Source organism: Ochotona curzoniae, unplaced genomic scaffold (assembly GCF_017591425.1).
Source record: "Ochotona curzoniae isolate NIBS_2020 unplaced genomic scaffold, NIBS_Ocur_1.0 scaffold_3208, whole genome shotgun sequence".
NCBI classification, from domain to species: Eukaryota; Metazoa; Chordata; class Mammalia; order Lagomorpha; family Ochotonidae; genus Ochotona; species Ochotona curzoniae.
The window spans coordinates 9,912,861-9,926,911 of NW_024467106.1; the positions used below are offsets into that span (position 1 = coordinate 9,912,861).

Consider the following 14,051-nt stretch of genomic DNA (forward strand, 5'->3'; position numbering starts at 1 on the left):
CGGTACAGGACAGAGTCCAGGGGACCAGTGGCCGGGACAGCTGCTCCTGTATACAGCTTCTGCTCTAGGGGCCAGGGTGGCCTGGCAGGCCCTTTCCCCACTGGACTCCAGCCTGGGATGGCAGTGGCAGTGACGAACACTTGGGAGGGGAGGCTTGGGCCTGGCGTGCTCCGGAGAATGCCTCAGCTAGACCCACACCTCCAGCCCAGAGCTGCCATGCACGGACCCTGCCTCCACAAATCCAACCTCACAGTCAGTGGGGCTCCCTCTGCCTCTTCCCTCTTGCTCCAGCTCAGACCGAAAGCCACATGGACCTGGCAAAGCTTCCCTTTGCCCAGCCTCCTGCTGCCACTCCCTTAATTGACTGGCAGGCGGGGGCTGGCGTTCCTGGCAAAAAACAAGGCATCAGAGGAGGCTCTGTCAAGGGCATGACTCAGGTAGGTGGGTCTGAACCTGCGCAGTGGGACCCACCACATCCACTGGTTGCCTCTTGGGCACCTCCACGGGAGCCCCCAAAGTAGTAACCCTGGGGTGTGGGGCCAGGTGGCCTTCGAAGAAAACCTATGGGGGTGACAGGGCTGTGCAGAGGTAGGTAGGCAGCAATAAGGAAGTGGGAGGCTGGGAATGGGGGTAGGATGGGAGAGGTCAGAGCAGTTGGGGGCCAAGAAGACCTGGACCCGAGCAGCAGATACAGTGGGGAGAACCTGCATACCCAGATCAGTTCTCAGCACTCCCCCTACACCCATCTGCCCTTTGGGCCTGTCCCCTTGCCTCTTGTTTTGTGACTCAGACCCCTTTTCCCAACCTGAGGCTACACACTGGTTGTGCTGAGTTGGCACATGTGTCCCGTTACCCCTCCCACAGCCTGCAGCTCTTACCCAGAGAGATCGTTCTCAATCACCATCTTCTGCAGTCCAGCCGAGATGCTGCTACTACCAGAGCCCGGGGTGGAAGCCAGGTCGTTGGTCCCCACGAGCTGCCCACTGCCTGGGGCACTCAGCGCCGTGTGAACATCCCTCAGGATGCGAGGTAGGGGGCCCAGTTTGGCCACAATGCTCTGCAGATACAGCAAGAAAAAGGTGTAAGCTGCTGCAGGTCCCTCCCTTCAAAACAACAGAGGAGCCTGCCAAATGCAGATCCCTTCCCCAGGTTCCCAGGGAGAGATGCTGACCTGGCCAAGCCCCTGACCCTAGTGCCTCTGCAGACAGGAAAGTCCATGTGGATTCCCAGAACACCCCATGCTGACACTTCTCCCTCTAGGAGGCTCCCGTGACAGCCCTGTCCCCCAGCACCTGCCCAGAGGGTGGGCCGGGGGCCTCTCTGACACCTGAGCCCCAGTGGAGATGGTCCAAGCACAGAGCAGACACCTGTGGGTGCCTGTTGGCTGGGGCAGTGCCTGGGCCCGTGTGAACCTTGCTGTCATGCTTTTGACAAGCTGCTGGGGATTCCAGGCTGGAACTTGGGAGGGGGGTGCTGCTCCATCTGCTCATGCGCAGGCTTCGATGGGGGCCTCTGTGCAACAACACTGAGCAGTCTTGATACCTAACAGCTCAGTTTTAAAGCCCTGTTACATGCTGGTCCCAGTGTGCCAAGGCTCAGATCTGGGAGACAGTGACCAGCACAGGCTTGGGACAGGGGCAGGGAGGGGGAGTGACACTGCCGCATGCAGTGTGAGGCTCACAGGGGCTTGAAGGGCAGGGGGAGGGAAAGGCCTGGCCCTCCTTTCCATTTCCCACTCCTGTATCTTAGCCAACAAGTGGATACAAAAGAGTGAAAAGGACTGGCATGGATTAAACAGCATGTGCTCACTGCTAAGTGAACAGCTGGGATCAACCTTGGTATCCTCAAAAGGGGGCTGGGGAAATAAACCAGGTTTCTGTAAAAGGGCCGGGGTCACTTAGAGGGCAGTGGAAGTCCTGCAGAGCGCGCCAGGCAGCTGCAGCACTGTCAGACGCATTTATGGGAATATCACTGTTGACTGATGGCCAAGTACAAGTCTAGAAGGGCCTGTAACTTCCTGCCTGACCCATGCAGGCAGTCCTCACAGTGGGTTTTTAGGAGTGACTTCAAACTCCAAGGCAAGGGTGTTTCCAGTGAAGCAGCCACATCTGATCATGTCTCACACACAGATATGGAAACCACTCCCCCGCCCCCACAATCAGGCCTGTGCGCACAGGCACAGCCCCGAGCCCCGGCACCCCAGAGTGGGGCTGCCCTGGTGGGTACTGGTGAAAAATCAACACAGCACTCGCCCTCAGATCTTTGGCACCCAAAGATCCCCGGAGTGTCCCAGCAGGGCCTGATCATGCCACACTGGCGAACCTCTGACCTCGTGCTCACTCTGGGAGCAGCCCTGCCTCTGGCCCGCAGCAACAGGCACCTGCTCCAGCTGGCTGATGGCCTCCCAGAGCAGTGAGTGCAGACTGGAGAGCTCGCGGCCCAGGTCGATGTAGCCCTCGAAGCCGGCTGTGTTGGAGATGGTCTCGGGGTTAGAGATCTCCAGCAGGAAGCGCTGCATGTTGGTCCACTCGTGCTCCAGGAACTGGTTCATGAAGGACATGTACTCCTCCTTGCTGCCAAACCTGACACGAGGACACTGAGGGTGAGGTTGCTTCTCTGAGACACACAGTCCCGTACAGCTCCCATCCTGGTCAAGTTGTGTCCCTTGCCCAGGACCTGGAGTGCTCCGTTGTTTTCCCTCTTTGCTCATGTCTCCGAGTTTCAGTATCCTTTCGGGTAGGGAACCTTACATCCCTGCTTACTCCAGGGCTCTGATGGGATTTCAGACATGTGTGCCCACTGGCGTCTTCCCCTCCAGGAAGTCCTTCCCACTCAGTCTGACCAAGCCTACAAGTCATCACTATCACCCAAAACCAGGCCCTGTTCCTGGGCTCCTGATCTTGGTAGAGACATCATCAGCCACCCAGGTAACTGGTCAAAAGCAGCTGTCAACTGCTCCTTGCTCCCCACACAGCAAGACCTGCTGGCTTTATCTTCCAGCCACTGTCCCCACTGCTACTTGTGCCATATTTGCTGTGTTCTCATCCCACATGTACCAGTAAGGTGAACTTTTCAGGATCCAGAACAGATGTGGGCCACTCTCTCCCTTATTTGAAGTTCTGGATAGGGTCAGTGTTATGGTTTGGTGGGTTAAACCGCATGTGAGGTCAGCATCTTGTATCAGCACCAGCTTGAGTCCTGGCTACTCTGCTTGCCATTCAGCTGCTTGATGATGCACCTGGCAAGGCAGCTGAAGATGGACCAAGTGCTTGGCCTCTGTCACCCACACGGGAGAGGCAGGTGGAGGCCTGGGCTCCTGGCTTCAGCTTGGCACAGGCCTAGTCATTGTGGCTGTTTGGGTAGAGAACCACTGGATGGACACTGCCTTTTTTTCTTCTGCCTCTAATTCTGCCCTTCAAATAAATACCCCCACCCCCAGTAGTTCTCACTGTCCCATGTGGCCGTCAGCCCCCAATGTCCTCTTGGTCTCACCTCCTACATCCCCCACCACTTGATGTCCCAGAACTATCAGAGCATGGCTTCCTGGCAGGCCAGCCCCTCCTCCAGCTGCCCTTCCTCAAGTCAGATGAATGCCATCCTTCTAACCCAACTCCGGGGACTCCATCACCCAGGAAGCCAGCCATCTCCCCTCTCCACCAGCTCAGGACCCTTCTGAGACCAGGGTTTCTTTCTCTCTCACATTCTCTGCTTACTCAACAGGTCTCCGCAGCCAACATGCTGAGCTTACAAGGGCTGGGGCCATGGCTGACACCAAATGCAGCACAGGCAGCCCCAACTCACAATTTGTGAATGGATGATGGTTGAGATGACTGGTCCTTTCATTACAGCTGCTTCTCTGAGGATGCAGCTGAAAATGCCAGAAGTATTTTATGATCAAAGACATCCTGACAGCATTAAATCAGGACCATGTGAAGCAGCTCTAATACCCAATCACAGGGACTGTTAACACAGGAAACGCAGGCCATGCCCCTGGGAGGAATATTAGCCATTCATTGCAAAATGGGAAACGGGAGGATCCTTAAGCTAATTCAAAAAAGCATAAGGGGAAAAACATCTTGTCTTCTCACCTTTAAAATTTAAGGAGACATAAAAATATGGCATTCATTTTTAGAAAGGTTTAATATTGAAAAAACAGGGAGGGAAAGGCAGAAAGCAAGAGGGGCAGAGCAGGGCTAGCTGCTGCAGCCCTGCTTGGGGCAGTACATGGCAGGGTCTGGCCCTGTGGACTCTAGCCCTGGCACTGACTGCAATGGCTGTGGCACTCACTTGGCAAAGTTGGCCAGGTTCTGGGTAACCTTGGCGATGAGGGTGAGGGTGCGGGCTGTGCGGTCATCAGGGTATTCCTGCAGCAGGTTGAAGAGCGAGGGCGACATGATGGCAGGGCAGAGGAAGCGTAGGAAGAGGGAGGCACTGATGAGCCGCTCGCTGATGTCCGGCCGGCCGCGACTGCTGCACTCCTGCCGCCAGGAGGCGAACACCTCCTTCAGCTCCCGGGGAAAGACGCTGCAGAAGAGACATGGTGGACCCACAGGTCAGGCAGGGGCCTGGTTCTGGGTCAGATGAAACCTTGAGTGCCACCCAACCTTGGCTCCACCTCAACAGTGACATAACAGCTATGGAAAGTCAAGGTTGGTCCTGTCACCTGGGAACAGGTGCCCAGTTCTCAGCCAGTCATCCCATCTAATGAAGCTATCCTACTCCATGCATTCATTCTATCCTATCCTGTCCAGTCCAGTCCAGTCCAGTCCAGTCCAATCCAGTCATCTAATCCATTCATCTCGTCAATCCATCCACCTATCCACCTGTCAGGGCTGCCTGGGTGGTTAAGATAGTACAGAAACAGCATTCAGCACTGGATGGATGCAAAAGGGGGTTTGGTAAGCAGGAGGGGCTTTGGGTGAGGGGGCCTTTGGGATGGGAGAGGAGGCATGCACAGGGGTCTAAACAACCCAGCCAGCGCTGAACGCCTCCCCACTCCTGGCCTGGTCCTTCTCGTTTGCCCTGTGTAAAACTTTTCTTCTAACCTATGCAGCAGGCATCCAGGCCTAGAGCATGGGGGAAGCACAGTAACAGGCCATGTTCCCCACCCTCCTCTCCCCGGGTTTTGACACTCATTCCCTTCACCTGAGTACCACCACAGCAATCCAAGGTTTTCTAACAGAGCTCATAACAAGGAACGAGACAGTCCCCTTAAGCACAGGGGACACCCAGCTGTCCGCGTTCCTCAGTGGAGAATAGGGGCAGTGACTCCCTCACCCACTCCAATGAGTGGGCAGAGTTGGCACCAGAAGACAAGGTTCCTGGGTCTACCAGGCACTCCAGCCGGCCACCCACCTGGCCAACCTTGAAGTGACCTTCCCCACCTTTCAGCTCCCACCTTTGGCAGGCCAGGATTGCCTTTGTCCCAAGCTCAGGGTATACTGACCAGGACCCCAGCCTGCAGCGGGACTGTTTTCTCTCCCTTTAAACTGAGAGGCAGGCTTGCCCTGCCAAGCCCAGAGTGGGTCTGAAGACCGAGAACCGCAGGCCCCATGAGGGCCTCAGCCTGCAGTGTCCCCAGCAGGCCCAGTGGGTCACTCAGCAGGCTGGCTGGATCCACAAGAGCTACCAAGAGCAGGTAGCATGAGTGATGGGCAGCCCTGGCTTTTGCAGTGCCTGACATGGGTCTGGGCAGCAGACAGGTATTGCGGGGTCATGTCTAATGATTGTCTTTTCCACAACAGAGGGGCCCTGACTGATGTCAGAGGACACGGAAAGTGCTTGTCCTCAGAGAGGCTTTCCTGTTCGCTACTCCCAGCCCCATCCAGAAACAGCACAGCATAGGGAGAGGGCATAGCACAGCTGTGACTGGAAGCATGCTCCTGGGGAGCTCGAGGCTTCCTGCTGCCCTCCACCTCAGGCCCAGGGCTCTGGACCAGCTCAAAGTGTCCCTGGCCCAGGGGACCCCAGCATGTGCAGATTCAGAAACAGATACAATCCCACTCAGATGGGATCAGGTGGGGACAGCGCTCCAGCAGGGGTGGACCAACCCTATAGTGACAAGAAAGAAGGTCACAGCTATGGGCAGGTGTTAAGGACTTAAGGCAAGAAGGACAGGAGTGTGTAGGTTACATATGGCTGAGGAGGGAGGATGCAGCTGAGCCAGCCAGTAGCTGGGCAGCAACTACTTGTGGAAATGATCTTGTCCTTGTTCAGCCCTCACTTCATACCCCTAGGAGCCAGCAGGAGCCTGCAGACCCTGTTCTAATTAAAATCCAGATCTTGGGGCTGGCAATGGTGGCATAGTAAGCTGCAAAAGCAGCTCCTGGCTTCAGACTGGCTCAGCCCCAGCTGTTGTGACCATTTGAGGAGTGAACCAGTAGATGGAAAATCTCAATGTCTTTCTTCTTCTCTCTGTAACTCCAACTTTCAAGTAAAACAAATAAACCTTAAAAACAAAACAACAAAAAAACCACACAGATCTTTCTAGGTCACGCACCCTACCAGTCCCTGCTGGGTCCAGTCACAAGCCTGTGATGTGAGCAGTTAACTCCTAAGGACAGGTGAGAAATCTTCCATCCACCTGCCCCAAGGGTGGCTTTATCCATGTTGTCCTGTGCAGCAACTCAGGTACCTCCAACAGCACCTGCACATAGAAGGCCTCCACTAACCAACATGCAGGCTGGCTGTCCTGATGAACTGTCCTGGCCTGCTGCTTTTGACCATAACCCTAGAAAACCCAGGTGTTCTGGGCATTCTGGGACACTGCTCTGTACCTGGCAGCCCCCAAATGACCAGAAGGGCCTGCAGCCCAGGGATGCGGGGGGCTCGGGCAGCTGAAGGAGTCCAATCGCCATTGCTCAGGATGGGAAAGATGATTTGGGAGGTGCCTGAGAAGCTCAGGCCACAAAGGGGTCAGGGAACTGGCACTGACCAGTAGGAGTTGATGATCTTGCAGAAGGCCAGCTCGCAGCACATCTTGAGGTTGCCCTGGTGCTCAGGCAGGTCAGCAGCCGAGCACTTGCTTGGGTCCACTTCACAGTTCTCGTCCGATTCATACAGCGCTTTGATGAATTCACCTGGGGCCAAGGGAGCAGGGAGTGAGTGCTGGCCAGGCATTGCCCCACCCTCTGCCCAGCTGTCGGGCCATGTTTTGCCTACCTAGGGCATCCTGCAAGTACTTCTGGCCCACTAGCTTGAGGTATTCCTCGATGGCCTTGGTAGCCAGCGTATTCTCCCGGAAGATGAGGTGCTCATTATCCCCACAGCGGTCCACCTCTGACATCATCAGGTCCGTCAGAAAGTCCTGGGAAGTAGAAGGAAGCAGAGCAGGGCCTGAGGCAGGATTCCTGAGCTCAGGGCAGACATCTGAGGGGCTACTGAGGACAGCGAGCTGGGGAGGGCGGTCAGGGAGTGTAGAGGTCATCAGCTGGAAACATCAGATCTGGGTCAGGGTCATGGAGGCTGGCCTGCAAGAGAGCATGCCATAGGCAGCGGACAGCCTCCTGCCATCCCAGTTAGACCAATTAGACCTGATCGCTGTTAAGCCCTGACCAGGCCATGGGTGGGTGAGCAGAGTGGACTCCCACTGCCTACCCAACAATGCTAAAGAGGATGACTGGAACCACCTTCTTTCTGAGCTATCAACGACTGCCAGCACCAGCCCATGACCCTGTGGGGCTCCCACACCAGACACAGCTGTGCTCTGGAGGGCCCCCAGGAAGCACACAAGAGGGGCAGAGGTGGTCCAGCTGCTCTCCATGCTCAGGCAGGTGGTAGAAGGGACTCTGGCAGCTGGGCAGCAGCTGGGCAGGGCCTTGACTGCCTCATAGGCTGGCTGGAAGGCTCTGCAGTGGAGCCTCAGCCCATGCCTTCTTCCTCCTCCTTCCCTCTGGAGCCTGTACCTGCTCATAGCCACAGCCCATCTGGGAGTTAGGGGACAGGGAGAAGAGGAGGCTAACAGGCAGGGCAGGTGCCAGCCAGCAGGGAATGTGCCAGGACCTGGGCAGTGCCAGGGCTTCTGGAGCTCCAGAAACCCCTCACCACAGTCACCAACTGCAGCCCTATGAGATACAGAACTGTGCTTTGGGCCAGGAGCCCAGGTCGGCCACCAGGAGGCCATGCAGCAAGAAGGCAAGGCTATTGCTGTATCTGGGATTGTGCAGCCCAAGGATCCCTTCTCCACCTGCAGACAGCTGTCCCTTGTCTGGGTGCACCGAGGCAGAGGCAGGAAGGGCATTTCCTCCAGGTGCCCCACCACAGCCCCTGTTCAGATCAGTGGCCTGTCTGGACTAAGGAGGCACTTTCCCAAGGGGCAGGTCCCAGCGAAGAGAAAGCAAGGGCAAACAGCCCCCATGAGCCAGGTCGGGCCATGTTATTCCCTGATACACAGACGGGGGACTGCAGGGGGAGTCTAGGCCAGGACTTTAAAAAGCCAGAGCCTAAGGATAGGACAGGCTGCCCACTCCCACTGCTCCCACTACCCTTGTGGGGTCCCAAGCGTTCCAGAGGCAGGACACAGTCCACAGCATCCCAAGAGCAGGAGGTCTGCTGGCTCTCTGCCTTCTGCTCTCCCCACACCCCGCAGAGAGCCACAAAAGCACACAGCCTCTCGTCTCAGGTCACTTCAGACCTGAACCTGCTTCCTGAGCGCAGCCAGCCCTGGAGACCAAGTCCTCAAAAATCAGCCCCAGCTGCAAACAAAACAGCTCCTCCGCTGCGAGCCAACCTTCCTCTCCATCACATTTCCCAGAAGCTACCCAGCGTTGTCCAGGGAAGTTCAACAGGGCAGGCAGAGCTGTCCTATCTGGCAGCTTCACCTCAAGTGAAAGTCTGGGGGGTAGACAGGAGTTGGTCCACCAGAAAACACTATCTCTGCCCCCTCCCGCACAGCCATGTGAGGAAATCCCAGTCATGCCCACCTCTCCCCCGCATCAGGGCCTCCTGGGATCTCCAGGGACTCAGCTGTCGCTGGTTCTAACCGAGGGTGTTCAAGCCAGGTTCCCAACCTCTGCCTGACCAGCCCCTAGGCTGTGGGCTCAGGACCGTGGACCCCAGGGAGTATCCTACCCTATCATAACACCGACCTGAGGGCTGAGGCTAGCTCCTTAGCTCAGCTCATGAGGCTCTGTCCACATTGCCCCTTTTTCCTGCCCACTTTAGGCAGCACCCAAAACAATGGCACAGTGAAGAAGGCAGGCCCACCTGTGAGGCCCTCAGAGCCGTCATGTTCCACTGAGCTGGGTAGGTTGGAGATGGCATTTCTGTGGGGCCCGGGGATGGCTGCCTACCAGTGGGCATGTGCGGGTTGAAGAATGTGGGGAGGCTGTAACTTGATGTAGCACCCAGTGAGAGTGTCTGCCTACCCCACTAGGGGTGTATGTGTGTGGTGCGGGTGCCTGGTCACTGAGGCCAATGGGTTGTGGGGTCTGAATGTGCTAGAGGGGCCTAGCTGCACACCTGGCCCATGGAGGCAGAGAGAGAGGCAGCTGAAAGATCCATATAGGCCTCAGGGGTCAAACCCAGGGATGGGCAGGTAACATTGCAGCTGTGTCAAAGCCCTCCCTGGCAGCCAGGGGCCTGCACGCACCTTCACTTTGCCCGTACTCTGTAGGATGTGCACCAGGGCGGACGCCATCTCCTCCTTGGTCTTGGCGCTGAGGATGGGCTCAAGGGCGGCGCAGAGCCCCAGGTAGTGGTTGGTGATATGCTCGGCAAACTCCTTGTACATCTCCATGGGCAGGATGGTGATGGTCTGGTAGCGGGCCTTGATGCGGATCATGGGACCAGGTCCTTTGCCACCCTTGGGGTTGGGTGTCACCACGGGGTACCATTTCTCCACAAACTGCCGCCCGGCCACGGAGGCGGCGGGCAGGCTCACCAGGCCCAGGTAGCTGTTGCGTTCTTTCTTCTTCTTCTTGTCGGTCTCCCGGTACAAGTGGACAGTGACCGTGCGCAGGGGTGGCAGGTTGTGGAACTCAAAGTGCTCGCCCCAGAAGACATTGTCCGTCTTGAGCTTGCCTGTGGTCCGGGCGTAGAGCACATCGTCCAAGCACAGCTCACACAGGTACTTCTTCTTGGCCGGCAGGTCCTTGGCCTCGATCACCCAGAGCTTCAGCACGTGCTCCACACGCCGGCTATTGTCCTGTGTGTACACAAGGACCCAGGCATCAGAGACTGGAGTCTTCACATGAAGCTGGGGCTGCAAGGGAGGGGCAGGCCCGAAACAGGAGTGGGTAGAGCAGGAGGTGAAGGACACAGGCGAGATCTCTGGTCTGCCTCCCACGAGGGCACTGACCTGGGGCAGGTTACTTAACCGGCGCCTCGGTTTGCACTGCCATCAAATCAGAGCACAGAACTTCGCCCCCTGCAGGCAGAGACTGAGCCCAAGCCAGCACACTGCCTGGCCCCATCATGGGTCACAATTAGCTCTTCCTTACTTTGCTGGTTTGTGTAAAGGAACTTATAGAGGCGACCATGAATAAGGTCTGTTCCTACCACAAAGACAGCCTGGGCACTAAAGTCGGCTAGAGAAGCAGGTGAGGATGCAGATTACCTTTGGGGTCCCGCAACCTGAATCAGGGGACCCAGGTTCCCCTGTGTGCGAACACAGAGGAGGAAACCGACCCTGTGAATCAAGTGACTGGCAGGAGGAGAGACAGACATTGCAGAAGGGCTCCACAGGGACGAGTGGGCACAAGGGTTCCAGGCAGAGGGACTGCAAGGCCAGCTCCTCCTGACTCAGCCTCCTCGATGTGTAGTGTCAAGAACATGCCCACAGCTTCCGGCCCAGGCTGGCCAATTTGATCCCTCTCAAAGCCCAACAATACTGTCCATGCAGGTTGCTCCCATGCTGGCCTCACTCCTTCCAGCTGCTTCATGTCTGCCTAATCTTTGGCAAGGGGGATGCAGACCTACCTTGTTAGGGTGCACTGCTCGCCTCAGGTTCTCCATCCACTTATCCCGCTCAGCTGCTGACCGGCAGGAAAAGCACTTGCTCCCTGATGATGTGGTCACCTGTGGGGGCAGGCAGGATGGCATCACATACAGGGCAGGGACCATGACAAAGCTCAGTGCTGACACAAGGCAGGAGGGAACTGTGCTCTGTACGAGGCTCCCGTTACCCTGCAGATCACATCTTGTAGAGGGCAGGCTGAGTCCCACAGCAAGCCAGCAGTAGGGACGGTAGCCCAGCTCACATCGTTGGGCTCTTGCTCCTGGATCCTCAGCTGTGCCTCAATGTCATGCTACCCAACAGGAGAGCACTTCCAGGCCCTAACCTCCCTGCCCCTGACATGGCAGGAGAGAAGGACCAGGACCCCTGCCAGGTCATGGGGCATCAGGCCACTTAAGGCAGAACCACAGGCACCAAAGACACATGCCAGAGGAGGTACAAGAGTCACCTTAGCTGACCTCCTTGGAGGGCTCTCACTGGCCTAAAAACAGTGACAACGACAGGAACTGAAGCCCAGTGCAAAGCTGACCAGGAGAAAATGCCAATTGGGCTGTTCAGATGCACCCTGGGGTCACCCTGTCCCAATCATGTACCTATCACTCCCCTCCCTACTGGCTTCCTACTCACCTCCCAGCCAGCCTAGATGTGAGGGGAGAACTGCTGGCCCTGCTGTTTCTGCTCTAAGTCCCCAGTGCCCCTGACACCGGGCCCAAGGCCCTCCAGGGAAACCGGACTCCTTATGCAGGCACCAGGGGCCAGCAACCCTACAACATCCCTGCAGTGAACAGGCGGACAGGTATGCCTCGAGCCGGCCCTAGAGGCAAGGTCAGAGCCCAGACCAAGTCCAGTTTGGCTAGGAAGCCTAAACCCGAAAGGTTATCCAGTGGGCACAGAATATGGAACCAAAGAGATGAGCCAAGAGGTTGTCATGCTAGTCCCCAAAGGCTACTCTTCATTGCCCTGCTCCTTCTACCAGAGAGGTCCCAGGTTAGTGTGCAAGGGGGAGTCATTCTAGAAATAGGGGCCATGCAAGGGACTGGAAAAAAGAGTAAGGGCTCCCAAGACACCTGCGATACTAGGACCTCTGTCCTGCTGAAACTCAGATGTGCGGTGTGACACCTGACATCTTCTTGACCCAGCTGGGATTCCCTATGACCCAGGAAGGTAATCCCCGTGTAGCACCAGGTCAAAACACAGGAGTGCCCCCAACCGCCCACTTTTGGCGGTGTGAGCAAGCAGGTTCTAAGACACAGGCTATGGGACCTGAGCAACTCCACCTGGGCTCTTTCACTCACTCACCCCTCAGAGCCAGTAGCTCCATGGGCCAGCATGGAAAACACCTGTTGTCCATTTCCATGCAGCCCAGAGCAAGAAGGATGCCTGGCCAGCCCCCGGCCCACAGAGCACTAAAGGACACCAGGGTCCCAGCACTGCCAATCAGGGGGACCTACCTCAAAGCAGTAGTCCTGGCCTAGGATGCTGCTGTGCACGGGCTTGATCACCACCTCCTCCTCCATGCTGAGGTCCAGCGCCTCCACCGCACTGCTGGGGCTGAGCAGGGACTCGTGGGAGCGAGACTCCTTCAGCCTGGGCATCAGATGGGACCTAGGGAAGGGGCAGTGGATGCATCAGGTGGGTACTGCCAGAGTCAGGGTCAAGCTGGTGCCATTGCCCAGCGCCACCCAGCCTCCTCATCCCCTCTCCAGAGACAGGGGCTACCACCCAGTTCATTCTCTTTTCTATTTTAAGACACACTGGGGGGCGGGGAGAGTCACGACAAGGAACTGGCTGCACGCAAGCAGCCTCCAGGCGCTCTGGGCCTTTCTCACCTCCCCCCTGCCTTTTGCGCTGGCCCCATCCAAGGAAAAGCATTCATCAGTCCCCAGCATCTGTCCAGGACACTGTGAGCAAATCGTGCACCACACCCTGAGGCCTGCAGCAAGAGAGGGAGCCCTGTGGGCCCTGCTGCCCCCAACTTCCCAAAGAGGACAGTCTCAGTGTGGCAGGCAGGCCGCTGTCTGCACAGATAGGTGAGGCCCTCAGGTAGTAAACTCAGGGGCCCAGCACAGGCAGAGGGAATAGAGGCAGTCGCTGCCCCTTGGTATCCCGGGGAGCCTGGTCTGGTCCATTGCCCACTCTGTGATCCTGGACAAGCCACTTCTAGCTCAGATTCTGCCTTCCTCAGTGCAGCACATGGAGAGCAGCTCAGAATGCACCAAGCCTGGGAAAGTTCACCTCTGAGAGGGGATGTCCCTTTCCGGGTCACCAACGTAGACCAGGCCTTCCAGAGCCCTCCCACAGTTGGGACAGAGCAACAGCCTGAGCACTAGGTGGGCCTTACTCTGCTTGTGCCCATGGCCCACACCACTGCAGCTTGCCAGTACTGGGCCCATACAAGCCTCCTCCTTTCAATACCCTCCATGTGTCACCCAAGGCCTCACTTTAGGTCTGGCTGAGATCAAGGCCACAACCTCCAGGGACTCACAGCCTGGCAGGGTTACCATACATGACTGCAGGAATAGAAGGGGACTGAGCCCTGATGCCAGAAGGGCCCTGCTTTTTAAAAACTTTTGTAAGGCTTCTCAAGCTGAAGGCCACCCTATCCCCACCATTGAAGAGTTCCCCTACTCCGACATGGGGTTTAAGCTGGGGCAGGCCCAGGCACCCTTCTCCCACTGGCTCCCTGGACCCAGCTTAAAGCTGGCCACTGAAAGCTCTGAAGGAACAGACACGGGGAAGCTGTGGGACAGGCTGACAGGCAGGGAGCCCCCTGACAGGGTGTCCCATGGAGCTTCCCAACCTGGCCAGCTTGGGCACATCCCCAGTGCCCAAAGGAACATGCTAAACCATTCCAGGTGCTGATGCTCCTCCAATTCCTGCTCTGATGGCACCTCCTTCCCTGCAGCACTGATCAATACCACAGGTTAATCTTCCCTTGAGCTAAATCTAGATAACCTCCTTCCAAGTTGAGGGTTCTTCTTCCCTGGAAGAGATGCCAACCAGGGCAGTCACACATTCCAGGAAAGGCCTGAGGTCCTGCACCACATTCACAGGCAGCGTTCAGGTTGTTTTGTGGCCCAGTCTGGAGAATCCTGCC

General features: G+C 57.0%; 1 protein-coding gene across 2 annotated transcripts in view; it reads right to left on the minus strand.

Annotated features, from left to right (window-relative positions):
• LOC121144857 (DAB2 interacting protein) overlaps positions 1 to 14,051 on the minus strand; it is a 160,345-nt gene that overhangs the window by 8,271 nt on the left and 138,023 nt on the right. For both annotated transcript variants that reach the window (XM_040963445.1, XM_040963444.1), the window contains exons 4-11: positions 12,406 to 12,559; positions 10,918 to 11,016; positions 9,590 to 10,144; positions 7,162 to 7,306; positions 6,935 to 7,079; positions 4,288 to 4,524; positions 2,381 to 2,582; positions 879 to 1,057 (exon numbers count right to left, since the gene is read on the minus strand). In XM_040963445.1, coding sequence (XP_040819379.1) covers positions 879 to 1,057; positions 2,381 to 2,582; positions 4,288 to 4,524; positions 6,935 to 7,079; positions 7,162 to 7,306; positions 9,590 to 10,144; positions 10,918 to 11,016; positions 12,406 to 12,559 — 1,716 coding nt within the window. The remainder of the gene's footprint in view (positions 1 to 878; positions 1,058 to 2,380; positions 2,583 to 4,287; positions 4,525 to 6,934; positions 7,080 to 7,161; positions 7,307 to 9,589; positions 10,145 to 10,917; positions 11,017 to 12,405; positions 12,560 to 14,051) is intronic.